General features: G+C 40.3%; 1 protein-coding gene across 1 annotated transcript; it reads right to left on the reverse strand.

The window, feature by feature from the left end:
• Window positions 1–289: 289 nt before the first annotated feature.
• abhd5a (abhydrolase domain containing 5a) lies at window positions 290–20,258 on the reverse strand. Its single transcript, XM_012881885.3, has 8 exons — window positions 20,150–20,258; window positions 15,047–15,127; window positions 6,979–7,064; window positions 4,881–5,256; window positions 4,252–4,406; window positions 3,897–4,008; window positions 3,618–3,804; window positions 290–1,463 (listed from the first exon to the last, which is right to left on the reverse strand). Exons 1-8 carry the CDS (start codon window positions 20,179–20,181, stop codon window positions 1,374–1,376), a joined length of 1,119 nt encoding a protein of 372 aa, XP_012737339.2. The 5' UTR covers window positions 20,182–20,258; the 3' UTR covers window positions 290–1,373.
• Between the last annotated feature and the right edge of the window lie 45 nt (window positions 20,259–20,303).

A 20,303-nucleotide genomic window follows, 5' to 3' on the forward strand; every position in this document is an offset into this window, starting at 1 on the left:
TCAATTTTATTTATATAGCGCCAATTCATGAAACATGTCCTCTCAAGGCACTTTACAAGTCAAATCAATCATATTATACAGATTGGTAAAAAAATTCCTATATAAAGGAAACCAGTTGATTGCTTCAAAGTCCCGACAAGCAGCATTCACTCCTGGAGAAGCGTAGAGCCACAGGGAGAGTCGTCTGCATTGTCCATGGCTTTGCAGCAATCCCTCATACTGAGCAAGCATGAAGCGACAGTGGGAAGAAAAACTCCCCATTAACGGGAAGGAAAACCTCCAGCAGAACCGGGCTCAGTATGAACGGTCATCTGCCTCGACCGACTGGGGGTTACAGAAAACAGAAGAAGATTAAACTGTTTTAAATAGATTCATTCCAAACATACAAAAGCCAATAATTAAAAAATATGCTTCTTTTCCTTCTCAGAAAGATAAATATGAGAGCTGTTTTCAGAAAACCACACCCATCACATCACACATATGCAGTCCTTCTCTTTCAGTCCAAATATTCAACAGTTAACTTTTGCAAATCTTTTATATCTACATGATTCTGTTCCTTCAGAACAGAATAAAACATTTACACAATAAAAATAGAAAAACTCTTTCAGCTTAGAAACATGTCCATCCCATGAACAACAGCTTGTCTGGATCCTCAGAGCTTAATTAGGAGGAAGAAGAGGCCACTGGTGTAAATGCACTGTTGGGAGTAAATCTGAGGCCCAGCACAGAAACATCAGTCAGAGCAATGGAACACGGTTCCTCTGAGCACAGAGGAACCGTGTTATGGTGGAAGTAACTCCTTCACTCATGTTGTGGGTTAGACAGAACACATCCCACCTGTATCTGTGCAGGTAAAGTGCTGCTGGGTTAGAATAATAGCCATAAATGACATTTTGACAAAATTAAAGCGCATCATATTATTTTTACACTCTTTAACTTTAGAAGTTTGGGTGTGATAATGAAGGTGGACTCAGGGACCCGTCAGATGGTGCTACACACTGTCTGGAACACATCCTCCAGCTCTCTGACCAGGAACGTTAAGTAAGACTTTTGCATGTGTCTTACAGACGTAATCCAAAAGAACCACACAATGCTGGCCCACTGAGACATTTGACTCATTCTAGGAATACTGCTAAATATCCCCAATCTGATGAATGGCATCAGCTCTGGATCTGTATTTATCTGGGTTTCTAAGAATACCAATGAATCACTGGTCTGATGATCCTAGCCATGTCCTCATGGCTGAGTCACCCAACCATGATCCTGCTGTCATCTACAAACACTTCATTTTCTTTCGGAGGTCCCACAGCAGATCGTTGGGAAGTTATGATCTCCTTTAGCTCCACAGTGTAAGATCCCGGCCGTCCCTGCTCTCAGTCCACTTTTTCACACACTTGCAGGACTTTATGGTTGAAATCGTCTGGCTGGTCGGCGTAAACGTAGTGTCCAGCTCCTCGGATGGTCTGCAGGAACATGAGCGAAGCAGAGATAGAGGCTGGTCAGAAAGCAAGCGTTGAGAAACCCTATAAGCCCCCATATGCTAACTTCTTTACTGAGAAAATCAGAAAGATTAGAGGGACAGTCTGTACATCCATATCAAGTTCAGAACCAAAGCCGTCTCCAACTAGAACCCATCTTGACAAAATGTCTCAATTCAGCCAGATAAACCACAGAAGCTTAGAAGAAATCAGCTAAGTTCCTCCTTCTGCAGTCTCGATGTTCTCCCCACAGCTTTCTTTTGGAAAGTTTTGCCTGTCACGTCTGATTTGACTCAGATAATAAACACGTCCCTTCATCAGGTGTTTTCCCCCAGTTCCTAAAAACAGCAATTATCCAACCACTGTTGCAAAAGACCAATTTGGGCAAACTTCTACTCCAGAACTACAGGCCCATCTCAAACCTCCCCTTTATCAGTAAGATTATTGAAAAAGCTGTGTTTCAACAATTAAACACCTTGTTATGAATGACCAGGTGCTTTGACGCCTGGTCATTCATAACAACATATCATAGCGGTCTCTCATCACCATGATAAGAGACCGCCCTTATCAAGGTGTTTAATGACATCCATATAAATACAGACTGTGGAAGAACCACCGTGCTGGTTCTATTGGACCTCAGTGCAGCATTTGATACTGTCGATCACTCCATTCTGTTAGAATGACTGGAGAACTGGGTCGGCCTCTCTGGTACAGCTCTCCACTGGTTTAAATCCTACTTAAAGGACAGGGATTATTTTGTGTCAGTGCGTAACTTTACATCAGACACAACAAAAATCACATGTGGGGTTCCTCAAGGGTCCATCCTCTAGCTAATGTTATTAGCGTTAGCTAAAAGACCGGCAAACTGAGGCGCTTGTCTGCCAGAAAATCAGATGTGCTTGTAACTCTTGAGCATTAGTTACTGCAGCATAATAACATCTACTTGATGCAGCCATGTTGAAGCTCCTTCCTCACAAATGATGAGAAAGTGTAGGCAGAGATCATCCGAGGCGCTCATGCCCGCTCTGCATCCGGGAAAAGCCAACCTTAAAGGAAAAGAAAGCGCATGTAGCTACCGCACACTTTGGGAAACCTCATTAATCTTGCCTAAATCTTAAATTCCACTCATAATGCAGTGTAGTAATAGATTAGGAAGAAAAATATCTATCTATCAATCGATAGATAGATCTCTCTCTCCATATATATATATATATATATATATATATATATATATATATATATATATATATATATATATATACAGTGAGTATACTAATATACTCTTAAAAGTATATTAGTATATATATATATATATATATATATATATATATATATATATATATATATTGAGTATACTAATATACTCTTAAAAGTATATTAGTATATATATATATACTAATATACTCTTAAAAGTATATTAGTATATATATATATATATATATATATATATTAGTATATATATATATACTAATATACTCTTAAAAGTATATTAGTATATATATATATATATATATTAGTATATATATATATATATATATACTGCTCAAAAAAATAAATATAGGGAACACTTAAACAACACAATGTAATTCCAAGCGGAAAACTTTTACTGTTTTTACAGTTTTTACTGCCGGATGGTGGCAGTAAAAGTAAAACATGACTTAACATCAATAATGCTATATTAGTATAACATAATGACTGGTACTGTTTTTTTTTTTCAAGTAAATGTGTTTATTTTGCAGAATAATGTTCTCTGTGTGGAGAAACACTGTGAGTCTAACGAACTGATATTAGCAGGGTAATATCGGGACATCTGACATGATGCACAGAGCTTTCCATTTGTAGTGCTAACACAGCCTTAACTCAATGCATGGAACTCATTTAGTTTCAAGACCATGACTGTCTGTGGGTTTTCCCTTTCTTGTGAATTGAAAGATAAACAACCTTTCTTTGCATCAGGTGACCAGCAGTGACCAGCAACGCATTACTCTGTACATCGTCTTTATTTGAGGGACTTGGAAGGGGAATGATGGAATGCTTTAGGTTATTATACCATAATAGCACTAATCAGCCCCCATCTGCTCATTATACTGGGGCAAACTGAAAACCCTGGGCAGCAGTTCACAAACAGCATTAACTCACAATGATTTCCACATGAGAGTTCGTTCTCATCTCTTTGATGGAGCTGGCCGAGTCGCTGTCTATGCTGGAGCGAGAGCCGTAGATGATGGAGATGGGGATGGTAGGGGGCAGCTGGTCCAACCTCTGCAGCATCGGCCTCTTTGCCCAGCCGCAGGAATCTGTCATGCTCTTAAAAGCAGTTTCGCCACTGTGGTCATACAAAGTGTCAGATTGGTGATATGAGGAGGTGTGAGCGGTGTTAAGACTGGAAGAGGAAGAGAGAAGCAGAAAGAGGCAGACCTGGGAGACTGGACGTTCAGGTGGTAGATGTACTCTGACACAGTGTTGTCCGAGAACATGGAGGAGAACTTCTTCTTGAAGTCAGGCCTCAGGGTCTGCACCAGAGTGAGACCTGCAGGGGACACAGATACTCATGTCCCAAATGTAGGCAGTTAGTCATTAAGACAGAAGGCTGCTGCTAAATCATCTGTTCTTCTGTAGTTCTTCAAGAACCTCAACTATGACATTCCTGCTACCATCCCCATATCTCGTAGTTTATTCTACTGTAAATGCAAGTGTAGGTATCACTGTTCCCTCAAGGATAGTTGGGTGTAACCTTATGTGCATCAGTCACCGCCTCATGCTGCACTCTTACCAAGGGGTCCAACCAGTCTGAGGCCAGCCAAAGGGTTGAAGGGACTGAACATAGCTCCGAGGGCTTTGATCCACACAGGAATGGGTCGGTCTGCTTCCACTGTCTCCTGAAACTCTGGAAAACCCCACGGCTCCACCAGTATGACGTGTTTCACCCTGCATTGGGAGAAAATGTTCAGTTAATGTTTGAGGTGTTTGAAATGGACTCGAGGCATCCTTGTGGTGAAAATAAAAGCAGAGAGGTGGCATTCTGCTAGCACCTTAAAACCCAATATTAAGCTACAGTAACAGCCAATTTCTGGGAAAATAGAGATTTTTGTTTTATTGCAAAATATGCTTGTTGAAGTTATGAAGAAACCCTTCAATGCTTTAAATGATTGTTTCAAAGGTTTAGTCTCGGGACGTTTTCAGCCTAACTAACTGTGGTAATAATTGCCTTTGGCGTTTATTAATAGTTCTTTATAGCCAAACCAAAGCTATTGTTGCACAACATGGTGTTGGTCTGCCACAGTAAAATACATCAACCTTTGGGGTGATAATACGACAACATTTGGAAAAGTATTAAACTTTTTAGAAGGTGGACTAAGAATGTAAAAATATAAAAGAACCGAACCTCTACTCTGGGCTCACCTGTCTGAATATTTAATAGAATAGGCCACAGCCAGGAATCCTCCCAGGTTGTGACCGAGGAGTATCATGGACTCCAGACCCACTTTGGCCCTCCACTGTTCGATAGACTCCACAAACTGGGCTTCTGCTTCCTGAGGGTCGGTGGAGAACACAGGCCTGGTGCTCTGGCCAAAGCCCAGCAGGTCCAGAGCGTAGACTGGCCGGTTCTGTGAGAGAGCTTCCAGGTTCTGAGCCCAAAGACCAACGCCACCTCCAAAGCCGTGCAGCAGAACCACAGGGGTTTTATCTTTAACACCATCACTGGAAAAAAACAGCGTCCACAACATGTTGCCGCTGGAGACGGGGACGAACTGTTTGGTGAATGGAGCGCTGATACCTGACAAGGACAGAAGGAGCCATGAGAGAGAGCAGGAGAAACGATTAGAATGAACAACACTGACACATCCATAGAAAAAGCACTGACATCCATCTCTCATCTGAACTACACTTTAACTGAGTAAACAATACATCAAATGTGCAAGAGAATGCAGCGCTCCCTCAGCTCATGTTTTTGGTGAACAACTAACCAGAACAGAGGGCAGAGCTGCTGTCAGTTCCTCAGTGTAGGAGGGATTAAATGGTGTTTAATGAAGTTGTTATATGATTAAATAGCGCAAGATGACAGGAGCACAGAGACTCAACATTTCAAATCTGAAGCCAGAGAATACCTGTGATACTATGGGACATCCTGAAGAGGTTTGGGGGGGGGGGGGGGGTCTGTGTTGCTATGGCAGTTGTTTTTTTTTGCCTTTTTGTTAATTATATTCAGACTGGGCAGTGAGATGTCACATTCTTTGACTTAAAAATCCCATTTCCTCTAAAATACAGCGACTGTTCAGCAATGGTCTCAACCTTAAAATCCTCGAGGGTTGGCGTTCTGCTACTTTTAGCTGTGTCCCCTGCCCTACACGCCTTAACTCACATGGCTAAACTAGCTCCCTAGCATGGAGCGCGCTCTGCAGCGCTCTGCTAATGAGCTCATGTTGGAGTCAGGGCTGTTGAGGCAGAGAAGCATCTAAAAGCTGCAGGACACCGTTTTACGTGGTTAACTGGATACTCCTTATATAAGAATGCCCATTTATTTTACCTCAGTTTCCATGGTTATTAAACCAAAACTGTGTTTCCAGTGAATAGAACACCTCCAGATGCTACTCACCAAAGTTCATCAAGATGTGAAGTGGAATTTCAAAATTAAATCAGAGAGTTTAAGGGGCAATAATTTAAATATAAAAAAACAATAATTCTTATATATCCATATTCAGAGGAGGACATACAAAATATTTCTTTAGAACAGAGGGATAAGTAAATAAACATTAAACATATCACATTTATGTGAAAGGTCCAGGCCAGCGCTGCTACCGTATTTCATGGTGTATGCGTGACGTACAAAAACCCAGAGAGGGCTGGTCTGACTTCCGTCAACAGACCGTGTACGGAGGACCATGTTATTAGCGTTAGTTAAAAGACTGTCTGCCAGAAAAATCAGATGTGCTTGTAACTCTTGAGCATTAGTTACTGCAGCATAATAAACATCTATGTGATGCAGCCATGTTGAAGCTTTTTCCTCACAAATGATGAGAAAGTGTAGGCGCATGAGCTCATCTAAGGCGCTCATGGCCGCTCTGCACCCGGGAAAAGTCAACCTTAAAGGAAAAGAAAGCGCATGTAGCTACCGCACACTTTGGGAAATATCCAGAAGCGTACCTCATTAATCTGACACATAAATCATAGAGGGCTTCTGGCATTTTCTGTTGGAAATATCGGCTTTTAAAATCTCAGCAAGTTTTGGAGTTTTTTCTGCTAAATTTAAGAGTTTTGTTCTTGCAAATTTCTGACTTAATGTCAGAAAATCTTAGTATAAATGATGAAAATATCTGCCTTTAATCACAAATTTGCAACCTTTCCAAGTTTTTCCTTGAAAATATGTGCATTTAATCTAAACATTTCTGAGATTGGCAGAAATGTACTCTTTTTTTTCTTTTATCTACAATGGTTCTAATACGTCGTTGTGGGGCACAGATTGGTTAAAGGGGGAAAAAAAGACGGATCTTATCCTTACAGCGCAGCATCTTGTCCTCTGCAGCCTTTAGCTGGCTCTGAGAGGTGGGACACCATGATGGCAGCCAGTCAGGGATCCAGCACCATCTACAAACAGAGGAGAACTTTACTGTGTGTGGAGTAACTGATGCAATCTTTTCTTGACCCAATGTCAGCGTTAGTGAAATGAGCTGCACGAGTTCTGCTGGGGCCTCTCAAGCCTGGGAGGAACCCTGCTGGGTCCCTGCAACACTTTTGCAGGGACTTTTGGAACTAAGGACTAATTTTAATCACAAATTGCATTAAAGTTAACTTTATCACTGTAATGTGTTTTTACTTCTTTAAATTTTAATTACATTTATTAAAAATACCTTCTTAATCCCAAAGGGGAAATTAAATGTTGGTATAATTCATGTTATTGGATTTTCTTCAATGCCCTGTGGAGGGCTGCATGCAGGAAGAATCTCCTGTAGCGGTCTGTCTTACAGTGGATCTGGAGAAGCTTCTCACTGAAGTAGCTGTATGATAATCTGATGAAGAGGATGCCCATAATGTCCATAATGTTCTGCATTTTATGAAGAATACTTGCTTGGAAAACCCTTCCCAGGCGTTCTATAGACGTCCCCGGAACACAGCCGGCTTTCTTTGTTGAAGAAGCTCAACAAGCTTTCCTCAAGTCAGCTGCTTTGATGCTTCAAGTCAATTTCATCTGAAGTTGCCCCAACAGATAATGGCAGAAGAGATAACACACTGCACACAAGAAAAGATCTCCAGGACCTTGTTACAAACACTAAGCTTCTTCAAGAAGTCCAGTCTGCTCTGTCTTGTAGACGCTATAATGAAATGACCTAAAGTCTGCTTTGTGTCAGGGAAACTGTAATGGTACGATTGTCCCATCATGGACAGCATGAGTGATAGAGCGATGTTTAATTCACAGGACATGATAGTAAACAGAGCCCTTGGCTACCCCATGGCTATAAATGTATCAAGTTATGTGACCTTTATTCCTTTAAAAAATTATGTAACTTAGATACTGACTTGCCAGATGATGCTGTACATCATATTTTGTTTATCAGAACCTCTGGTTTACATGCAACAGGGTATATAATGGCATAAGAAAGAAGATGCATGCCCTTGCCCTATAAATACTGAGTTACTTTGTGTTATGATTAATGTTCTTGATGTCTTGTGAACAGACTGTTTTTCTTAGAATTTTCAATAAAGGTTTTGAAGACAAAAGATAGCAGCCTCCATTGAAACAGCATTAACAAACGGGTCAGGGTTAGGAAAAGTACTAAACGAAATGTTATCTACACTTCCTCAATGAATAATAAGAAAATAGTATGCATAGTTTTGCTAGAAATGTCATCAAAATTTAAAGAATCGTAGATCCTGTCCCTCTATAAATACAGCGGATGGATACAGAGTAAATTGAACGCCCCCAGCTTTTGCCCCGGCCTACTCACGATTGACCTGGTGAGGATTCGCAAGATTTCCCAAAATTTGTTTGTGTGTGATGTGTTGAGCTTGCCGTCTGACCGGTCAACTCACACTGTGCGAACAAATATGTTTTATCTATGATTTTTTTTTTTTAATCGTTACATGTGGTGTCTCTCACGATTTGAGAATCGGCCGGCTATTTTAAAAATTCTGCCGTGTGAACCAGACTTTAAACGTTGTTTTGTGGACCGGAATCTCGGAGCAACTCTGTGACGTAGGTAGGAAACATCACTTCCTCCTGTCTTTCTGAGACAGAACGCATTAAAATCTTTGGTGAAACTAATGAATGAAAGATTGTCTACCTTCCCTGAACGAAGATTATCAAAATAATATGCATCTCACTAGAAATGTCATCAAAATGCATAGAATAGTTGTTTTGCTTAAATGTTTAATGTAGGGTGGGTTGCTATAATATTCAATGAGAGCACCCTGTGCGTCAAATAATGACGATAAGGGGTACCCCATGTCTCAACATGTGACTCTAAGAGTCTAAGGGAAGCTGACCCAGCGTCATTGTGTGACGAGTAGGGAGTGAGAATGTGTTGGCATATTGGTGATCACACTATGTTGTTTTGAGCTTAAACTGGTTTATGGCTGAGCCACCATTGCTAACTCGCCAGTTAGCCGCTCATAGCTTACTCTGGTCATCCTCCCGCTCAGCCTGGACACACAAACGCACCACTCTGAGCGACCTTGTGGGTTGGAGTCAAGGTGTTGAGATGACATTGCTGCATTGATGTTCCTCATTTTGCTTCATATTATCATCTGATCCTGAGGCTGTGATTATTCCTCAATGTCTAGTTTTCTTAATAGCACATTATTTGATTCATTTTCCAATTTACTGTTTGATCAGTAGCTTTGCCTTAGCCGGTAGTGTAGAGAGTAGTTTTAGTGTAGGTGGAGAATTTATTGAGTTATTTGTATGACTGTATGACTCAATAAACACACACACACACACATATAAATACATATACATATATACATATATATACATATATATATATATATATATATATATATATATATATATATATATATATATATATATATATATACACATACATACATACATACATACATACACATATACATACATACACACATATATATATATACATACATACATACATACACATATACATACATACACACACACACACACACACATTTATATACATATATATATATATATATATACATACATACATACATACACATATACATACATACACACACACACACACACACATTTATATACATATATATATATATACATACATACATACATACATACATACATACATACATACATACATATATATATATATATATATATATATATATATATATATATATATATATATACACATACATACATACATACATACATACACATATACATACATACACACATATATATATATACATACATACATACATACACATATACATACATACACACACACACACACACACATTTATATACATATATATATATATATATATATATATACATACATACATACATACACATATACATACATACACACACACACACACACACACACATTTATATACATATATATATATATACATACATACATACATACATACATACATACATATATATATATATATATATATATATATATATATATATATATATATATATATATATATATATATATATATATATATATATATATATATATATATACTAATCAATTATTAGTTAGGATTGTTATTTCTAAGTCTTCTAATAAATAATTAGAATCAACCAAGCCTGAGGGCCTAACAGTATGTTGTTTGTCTGGTTCTGACGCAGATGGGTTTAAAAGACAGGAGATCAGCACTGGAGCAGAACTCTGTTCAGTATTCAGTTTATAAGAAAGGAGAAGCAACAACATGTGTTTCTGAACAAAAAAGGATTTCTAAAAAGCAGAAGTGGTAAATTTCCTTTGTTATGATGTATGAAGATGGCAAAATAAAAACCCTTTAAGAAGAAAAAACTAAAGAAGGTTCTGTCTAGTCTTGTAACACGGGGTTTCCTGTCTCCATCAGTTTATTGTAGTTTGGACCACCGGATGTATCCATGGAAGCCTTTTTAATTACAACCTGCTAGGATCAACCTGTTTTACCTCATCACATGCAACTACTGAGGTGATCATAAGGGTTAGTTGGATGTTTACAGTCAGTGTAAGGAGAAAAAGGGGGAACCGCACTCACAAGCAAAACTCAGCTAGCTGCTTTTTACCAGGACCTAAAATCGTGTGATTCCCACGGTGATGGAGAACACCACAACAACGTAATTGCTCAGTCGTTTACCTCAGAGATGTTTTATTTTGAGCAGCAATTTTTAAAACAAGACTGCGATCCAGTCGGGCCATGTCATGGTCGTGTTTCATTGGGAAGGTATCAAACAAATGTCCCAGCATCATCTCTTGGGCCAATCATCCATAGTCAACAACAGTCCATCAGGCTACTGGAAGCTTCTTCAGATGTTAATGATGGGTTCAGTTTGGCTAATGTTCCTTCAGCTAATTTCTCCGCTCTTAAACACCGACACCTACTTCTGCCCATTTAGCTGAAGTTTCTACTGTTCTGGATGTTTCTTTTACAACATGAACTCGCTCTAAAGTTTAGAGCCAGCTGACTGGAAACAACCAATATGATTCCTTACTCTGAGCTGAAAAGAATCGTTTTCATCGTTTCCTGTCAGTCAGCAGCTGCAGCGCCCCCTTAAGGTTGACAACAGCTCTGTTTCTTCACAGCAGGCTCATTTGCAGAATTAGACGCGTTCAGAGATGTGTTTTAAGAGCAAACTACATAGTATTTATTTACAATGCATCAGTTAAGTTGAACAAATGAGGGAACCAGTATGAATTAATGCGGTATTTATTAGTGTTGCACCGATACCGATACCAGTATCGGCCGGGGCGCCGATCCAGCACTAAAATGGTGGTATCGGTATCGGCGAGTACCAACAAATAGGTCACAGATACCATTTTGATGTTTGTATGTCACTTGAACGCAGCCTTCTCTCTCCCGACACTCACTAGTTCTACTGATTCACTTTGTATTAGTCTTTTTTCCTGCTTTAATAAGGTAGCACCTTGACAAAGCCATGATAGCAATTATTTTACATCCATGTAGTATGCTGTTCTTCATATATACACACACACATATAAATTTCAAAATAATGGTATCGGTATCGGCCGATACTGCACAGCCAGGTATCGGGTATCGGTATCGGGGCCAAAAAATGGCATCGCCGCAACACTAGTATTTATCTGAATTTCCTAGTTTTCTTTTATTTTGTCTTTGAGGAAGAAAATGATCAGTTTTGCCCTGATGATTGTGTCTTTTTAAAATGAACAATCATTAACTGCACTATCACAAAATAATGAGCCATTGTTAAACACTTAAAATGGATAAAAAACTAATGGCAGACGTTTAAGATCTACAAAGTTTATTTGTGTCAGAAAAAATAATTTCCCTTAAGAATTAAGAAAGTATTTTGGAATTAAACGAAATTGAAAATCCAAAATATTTGTAAAAATCCATATTTCTGAATGATTTACTTCGACTCAAAATGTTATTTTTGAAATCAATATTAATGCTAATAGCAGCAGTATTATTTTGTAGTTCATTAAGCATCTGCTAACTCTCATCATCCAGGTAATGTTTTCTGCTTTTCGTGATTTGTCCTTGACAGTTTGTCTAAACCAGATCCGTCTGTACCGGAGAGATCTGGTGAGTTGAAAAGGTTTCCACCTGAAAAACAAGAACAGTGGAAAAAAACCTCCAGTATTGCCTTAAAAACAATGGATAAAGTTTTGTGTTGGATAAGCAAAAATTGAGTATTTGAATTTCAAATGTTTGTACAATGAAAATGTTTGAGCTTTTTCCCTAAAGAAGCAAACAAGTACAGAAAAAACATAGTTGATTCCTTTCAGATTTATATCTAGAAATAATGTTAAAAAGCATCAAATCTTCTACAGAACTGTTCATTGAGTTGTCTGGCAGAAATTCCTGGCCGTTAACTAAACCACTACCTGCTGGTAGTCTCTCTCTCTCTCTCTGTTCCCAGCATTTCATCTGCATCTAACAGCGGCACACCATCACCATTACTCAGACTGGTCTGGAACCTTGTTTCAAAACTACAGGGGAAATAAACGTCTCCCTGTTGCTCCATCTGCAGCCGGGCGTGGTTGCTGTGGAAACGGACGTTTGACAGTTCAATCAGTTGGATCTTAATGGGAAAATGAATTCTGCTGAATACCCACAGGGAACGGGTGTGTGAGGAACTAAAGGATGCCACATCATTTGCTGAAAACGGAGACTATCAACCCACAGTTTGAAAAACTGATGTGGCAGGCTGGTCCAGTTTACTGAAATGTAACGGTCCTCAGTAGTTTGTAGGGGCCCCACATCCTTGTATACATGCCTGACAATGTTGGGGCATGCTCCTTATGAGATGATGGATGGTTTCTGGGCTCTTTCCTCACCGAACCTGCACTGCATCATGCAGTTCGAAGGACTGGCGCAGCACAGACGTAGTGTGTGCTAGTGAGTTAGCTTATTTCTTCCAGACCTGAACTTTACTGTTTTATGCTGCTCTCATACGTTGAGGCTTTCGTAAATAAACATACGACTCTTATAATCCGGTGGGGGAAACCCTGGAGATGAACCGCTGCTATGATCTGTGAATGGACAGATCGCTCTCAGGAGCTCTACAGGTTCCAGCATGGTACCATGATGGGAGGCCAGCGTTCTAATTAGTCCAGTTGTCAAATGTTCTCATTATTAAAATCACTCAGGATTAAACAGCAAATTTTTAACTTCACTTTATATTATTATTGTATGAAATATTCCAATCAACTGTTAGAGGGATTATAACTAAATGGATTTGACTGGAAACCAGAGCAACTCTGTCATGAAGTGGCCGGCCACCTAAAATCCTGATTATCATCAGATGCTGAATCACAGGATGAGCAGAGGTCACCAACTTTCTGCTGAGTCAACATCTACAGACTCAAGAAGAGTTTATAGAGCGCTTCATGGAATGGGTTTCTATGGCTGAGCAGCTGCATCCAAGCCTTACATCACCAGGGACAAAGCCAAGCATCAGATGCAGTGATGGACAGCAGGAGGCCACTGGACTCTAGAGAAGTGGAGGAACGTTCTCTGGAGCGATGAGCCTCTGACTGACAAACCAGGAGATGAGTCTGGCTTTGGTAGAACTTCTCACTGTAGAGTGTCAGAGGTAAAGTTTGGTGGAGGGACCATTACGGTGCTGGGTTTTTTTCAGGAGTTGGGTTCGGCCTGTTAATGCCACTGAAAGGAACTCTCTATGCAGCATGCAAACACACTTTATAAGCTGAATTTGTCCTCCCTGTATTGTTAAAGAAATCTACCTGCCGTGGTCTCCCCAGGTTGTTTTGCTGAATAACGTGGTGTATTGTAGACTTCCACAGTAATAAAAAGACTCTTGAAACCAAAACTATATTTTACCATATTTAATCTAAAAGGCAGAGGGATGTTTACAGCTTCAGTACTGGACTTTCATACACAACAACGAGACGGGTAGATTTCCGGACGCCAGAGAGTCCCGTTCATTCCTCACACAGACATTAAGTAGAACCCATTGTGTCCACCCATTCAGGGCGTGCCCAGTATGATATCAGTGCTCAGTTCATCACATTGGTGGAGAAGATCATGCTGTAATCCAGACGGGTCCTAGCTGACACGTCTTCCCCTGATCAATCATTCTGTCCAAATCTAAGTATGTCAGACTCTGTCTAAAGTGTCTGTTCTTTATCTGCAGTTTCCATGCTAACTGCCTTTCTCAGACCAGTCTCTGTAATCTCATAATCCCTAACAGTATCACCATGACTGCTCACCAGCACACAAAGCAACATCCATGAAGACATGGAGAAGGCAGTTGGTGTGGAAGACCCTGAATTATCTCATCCTAACAGAACATCTGTGGGATGAACTAGAATGGAGACAATGAGCCAGACCTTCCTGTCCAACATCAATGTCTGACCTCACACATGATGTCCTGGAGGAATAGTCCCAGCTTTCCATAAACACACTCCTAAACCCTGTGAAGCCCTGCCAGAAGAGTTAGGGCTATTGAAGCTGCAAACAGTGAGCATACACCTTAAGATGCCAGGTTGTTCAGTTGGTAAATAAAAGAGTTTTGTTTTGTGAGTTATTTATTACTTTTATTATTTTGCCACAGCGAACAGGACCATTCTCCATGATTTCAGAGTTTGCCACTTGGTGTTCTGACTGTGTTTAGGAGCTTTTTGACATTAACCACTCTCTTACTGACAGAAAACAGAGTGCAGTGCCAAACATTAGACAAACCATCCTTTCCAACTGAATATCCTGTTGTGTCAGATATAGAAGCCTGATTTATTTTATAACCAACTTCCATCCTCACATAGAAGGAGATGGTCCAACTTCTGATGTACTGTTGCTCACAGATCGTTGCAGACTGCGGTTAACTAAAACATCTAAGGGTACAATAAGGAAAACTGGTGGGTGGTGAAAACACTGGATGGCCATTAACCAGGAATTACCTTATGGTGTTATCCACGTAGCCCCAAACGCTGCTGGCCAGACTGGGAACCCCAGCAACAGATAAGAGCCTCTGCACAATCCTGCAGAGGAGCAAGAGAGGAGAAGGGCAGTGATCACTGAATGCTACGCTGATCCACATCAGTTAAGATCTTATTTCCACTCTAAATGACTTTATATGATTTAGGAACAGAGCTCACATTTCTGATAGCGTGTGTCCTGCTGCGTACACACAGGTACATTTTAATAAATATAAAGTTGTGAAAAGTTCAATATTTTTCTTTCTCATTTCATCTTATAAAGGGAAACTCATATTATATAGATTTACAACACAGACTGAAATATTTCAAGCCTTTATTTCTAGCAATTTTGATGATTCTGACTTACAGAAAATGAAAACCTGAAATACAGTGTCTCAGATAATTAGAATATTACATAAGATCAACAAAAAAAATATGTTTTAAGCAGAAATGTCTGGCTTCTGAACACTCTGTTCATTTATGTGAAGTTAATCCTTGATTTGGGCTCCTTTTGCATGAATTCCTGCATCAATACTACGTAGCATGGAGATGCTGTGGTTCTGCTGAGGTGTTCAGGACTCCAGCCTCAGTCCACTCCTTGTGAAGCTTGACAATTCACTCAAGGCTGCGGTTCTCCCTGTTGCTGGTTCACCTTTTCCTACCGCACTTTTTCCTTCCTCCTAACTTTCTATGAATATGTTTGGATCCAGAACTCTGCAAACCAGTTTCTTCAGCAATGTTCCTTTGTGTCTACTTCTCCTTGTGAAGGGTGTCGATGACCGTCCTCTGGACATCAGTCCAGTCAGCAGTCTTCCTCATAATTGTGCCACCTACTGACCCAAACTGAGACTGTTTAGAGGCTCAGGAAACCTTTGCATGTGTTTTGAGTCAATCCGATCATCAGAGGGGAACACCAGGAGTTTCCAATATATAACTTTTTCACAATATTCTACTCTTCTGGGAAGTTTTGGTTTTCATTACCTGAAAGCCCGAATCATCAAAATTACAAGGTTGGAAATATTTCCTTCTATATGGTTGATACGCCGCTTTGACGTATTCCAGTCAGGTTTCCGCGCTCACCACAGTACAGAGACCGCCCTGATCAAGGTGTTTAATGACATCCATATAAATACAGACTGTGGAAGAACCACCGTGCTGGTTCTATTGGACCTTAGTGCAGCATTTGATACTGTTGATCACTCCATTCTGTTAGAACGCCTGGAGAACTGGGTCGGCCTCTCTGGTACAGCTCTCAACTGGTTTAAATCCTACTTAAAGGACAGGGACTTTTTTGTATCAGTAGGTAACTTTACATCAGAGACGACAAAAATCACATGTTCGGTTCCCCAAGGGTCCATCCTGGGTCCCCTCCTATTCAATATCTACATGCTCCCTCTAGCTCAGATAATAAAAAATAACAACATCAGCTACCATAACTATGCAGACGACACACAGCTCTACATCACCATGTCACCAGGTGACTATAAACCAGTTCAATCACTGACTAAATGCCTAGAAGAAATCAATGCATGGATGTGTCAAAATTTTCTTCAGTTGAACAAAAACAAAACAGAAGTAATAATCTTTGGACCAATAGAGGAGAGATCAAAAGTTAGCACACAGCTTCAGTCACTTCAGCTAAAAACCTCTAATCAGGCCTGAAACCTTGGTGTAGTGATGGACTCAGACCTGAACCTCCAAAAGCATCTAAAGACAATTACAAGGTCAGCTTTCTATCACCTGAAGAACATTTCTAGGATTAAAGGACTAATGTCTCAGCAGGATCTAGAAAAACTAATCCATGCGTTTATTTTTAGTCGAATAGATTACTGCAACGGTGTTTTCACAGGTCTGCCTAAAAAGTGGATCAGACAGCTGCAGCTGATCCAGAACGCTGCTGCCCGCGTCCTCACTAATACTAAGAAAGTAGAGCACATCAGCCCAGTTCTAAAGTCCTTACACTGGCTCCCTGTATCTCAGAGAATAGACTTTAAAATACTTCTGTTAGTCTATAAATCCCTGAATGGCTTAGCACCTAAATACATCACAGACTTGTTATCAGTATATCAACCATCCAGACCACTCAGGTCTTCTGGCTCCAGCCTACTCTGCATACCTAGAACCAGAACTAAACAAGGAGAAGCAGCATTTAGTTCCTATGCTCCACTTATCTGGAACAAACTTCCAGAAAACTGTAAAAGTGCAGAAAGCCTGAGTTCCTTTAAATCGAGATTAAAAACACATTTGTTTAGAATTCCCTTTGAATGTTCAAGTTAAAATGTTTTACTGTTTTCAAATGTTCTTTTTTGTTTCTATACTATCCCTACTTGCTTTTATTCTGTTTTATTTTCCTATATTTTAATCATGTAAAGCACTTTGCATTGTCTCTGTACTGAATTGTGCTATATAAATAAATTTGCCTTGCCTTGCCTTGCCTTGAAAATCTTACTCATCCTAACTCTGGCGCCGCTGTTGCAGGAGTTTGTCCTGTAATTGAGCCGTTGTGTCCTTGTGCAAGACACCTCAGGCGAATTATGGTCAGAGGGCCCGGTGGCGCTGATGTATGGCAGCCTCACCTCTGTCAGTCTGCCCCAGGGCAGCTGTGGCTACTAACAAAGCTCACCACCGTCAGGGTGTGAATGGGTGTGTGAATGGCTGTAGTGTAAAGCGTTTGGGTTTGTTGGACTAGTTAAAGCGCTATACAAGTGCAAGCCATTTACCATGAAACATGCAAATTAGGGCCGCATGATATAAGGAGGACTTGTAATATGAAATAATTATGACAACTATCATAATTGTTCAGTGTTGCTAAAGCAATATGATCTGCAATTATTAAACATGGTAATGTTAACGGTGTCTACTTTGGCTTCATATCAAGCAAACGTCTTTTGATAAGAAGTCTATCCAGCTACTGGAGGAAAATTACATTCTTCCCCCTCAGCATGATGCTGCCTCCACCATGCTTCACTGTGGGGTTGATGTTCTTAGGAAGATGGGGTGGTCGGAGTCTGTGTTATGATTGGTGGCAATAGTTCAATTTTAGTCTCATTTGACCAGAATACATTTGGGGAGTCGCCCACGTGCCTTTTGGCAAAGTCAGAATGTGACTTCTTATTGCTAAGTAAGGGCTTCTTTCTGGCCACTCTTCCATAAGGCCCAGCTCTATGGCGTTTACGGCTTATTGTCTTCTCCACAGCTGCTCCTGCTCTCTAAAACTCTCTTCCCAAACACACCTGTGACTGTACAGACCTACACATTCAAATCCTTTTTTATGCTGTTCACTTCTATGTACGTAAGGGTTTCTTTTTTCTCTTCTTCTGTCATATTGTTTGATGTACTTAACTGTCCTTTTTGTAATTTTACCTGATTCTTGTGTCTGAGATTTTAGAAAAGGGCTATACAAATAAAATGTATAATAATAATAATAATAATAATTATTATTATTATTATTATTATTATTATTATTATTATTATTATGGTTCTATGTACAGATCCTCCTGTCTCTGCTGTGGAGCTCTGCAGCTCCTTCAGGATGACCTTTGGTCTCTGTGCTGCCTGATTAATGCCCTGTGAGTTCTAGTGGGCAGCCCTTTCTCAACAGGTTTATAGTGGTACCATGTGTTTTCCATCTGGAGATGATGGATCTGATGGTGCTCAGGGGTAACATCAGATCTGGACATTTTTTATAACCCCACCCTGACTTGTGCTTCTCAACAACTTTGTCCCTGACTTGTTTGGAGAGCTCGTGGGTCTTCATGGTGTGATGCCTCTTGCTTAGTTTAGGTTTTTCAGAAAATGTGTGTTTATGCCGAGACACTTAAATTGAAATCATTTCAAGAATGTCTTAGGGGCCTCATAGCAGAGGAGGTGGCTGAACTTGTCAATTTTAAGCTTTTTAATTTTATATACATTTATGTTGTCAGTGCACAAACTTAGACTATTTTCTACAGGTCCATCACATAAAATATGATTTAAACCATTTGAACTACAGGTTGGAGTGCAATAGAAAAAAAAAAAAAAAGGAAAAGGCAAGGGGAGTGAATACTTCTGCAAGGCAATGGAGAGTCTAACATGTATAGTAGCACAGGGACTACCTCAATGTTGTTGACAGTGATACATTTTGGATATAGTTTGTGGCCCTAGTTCTGATTCAGTTTATGTGTGGAGTGTCCTCTGGTCCAACACAGCAGCCGTTCTCCTAGGGTTGTTCAATATGCTGCCCTGAATAAAGAGTGAGATGGAAACATCTCCCAAGAGCAACCTCTTCCATCAATCCAGGAAGAGCTCAGCGACAGTCTGGGGACTTTCCAGCATGCTGGAGCTCGGGGGTCACAGCGTGGAATTGATAAAAAAAAAAGTTGGTTCCAAAGATCAGAGATTTAAGCCAAAACTAAAAAAAAAAAAGCAAATGACCTGCAAACAATCAGCCTGTTGTTCTCAGACGGACAGGCAGGCCAACCACCTCAGGTTGGTGTCCCACGTCTGAGCTGCAAGAACACAACAAATAAATACAGCTACACTTCTGATCTTTCGGATGAAAGATCAAACTAAAAATGTTTTAAATATCTGTCAATAACACAACTACCCGTCGTCATCAGTGACGTCACGGGGCAAAGCATACACAAGCTGTAGTGTGGCTGATCACAGGCCAATTTATCTCCGTTATTATTTGAAATATAAACAGAAGTAGCCAAATATACATTCAAAACAGAAACAGTATCAGCTTTTCATATTCTGTATTTTAAATAAAAAATAAATTGCTTTTCTTGTTAGCTATTACTAGTCTGTGATGATAACACGGACCCAGCCAGACTGCAGGCACTGGATCGGGCCGGACCTGTGCGGTGAAGCCAGAGGTGGACTCAGGGTTCTGGCCCGTGGTGAACAGGTCAGTGACTGACAGAGGGGGAACCTGAGGGGCTCCTCACCTGGACTCAGCTTTAACTTGCTGCGGTTTTCACAAGGAAACACGCAACAAGAGGACCTTTACGGCAGAACCTGTGAGCGCGGTTCTGACCCACAGGGAAACCACATTGGAACATCCTGCAGCTGTTCGGACAGACACTAATAAGAGCTGAAACTCACCCGCTATTCGCCGTCTCGTCCCGCTCCGCCATACTTCAGCAGCTGCTGTCACGTGACCCTCCCTGCCGCTGACGTAACTCAACCCCAGCGTGGCCGTTCGACTTTCGGTGCGGCGTCGCTCCGCCGGGCGGTACCCTCTAACTGCAGCACGCCG

This window comes from Fundulus heteroclitus, chromosome 3 (assembly GCF_011125445.2).
Source record: "Fundulus heteroclitus isolate FHET01 chromosome 3, MU-UCD_Fhet_4.1, whole genome shotgun sequence".
Classification (NCBI taxonomy): domain Eukaryota; kingdom Metazoa; phylum Chordata; class Actinopteri; order Cyprinodontiformes; family Fundulidae; genus Fundulus; species Fundulus heteroclitus.

Excerpts from the sequence above, each read along its gene's own strand:
- abhd5a (XM_012881885.3), bottom strand. The coding sequence starts at position 20,181 with ATGGCGGAGCGGGACGAGACGGCGAATAGCGG. Across the intron at positions 15,128-20,149 it reads GACGAGACGGCGAATAGCGG|GATTGTGCAGAGGCTCTTAT; the intron begins GTGAGTTTCAGC and ends GCTCCTCTGCAG. Across the intron at positions 1,464-3,617 it reads ACTCTCATGTGGAAATCATT|ACCATCCGAGGAGCTGGACA; the intron begins GTGAGTTAATGC and ends ATGTTCCTGCAG.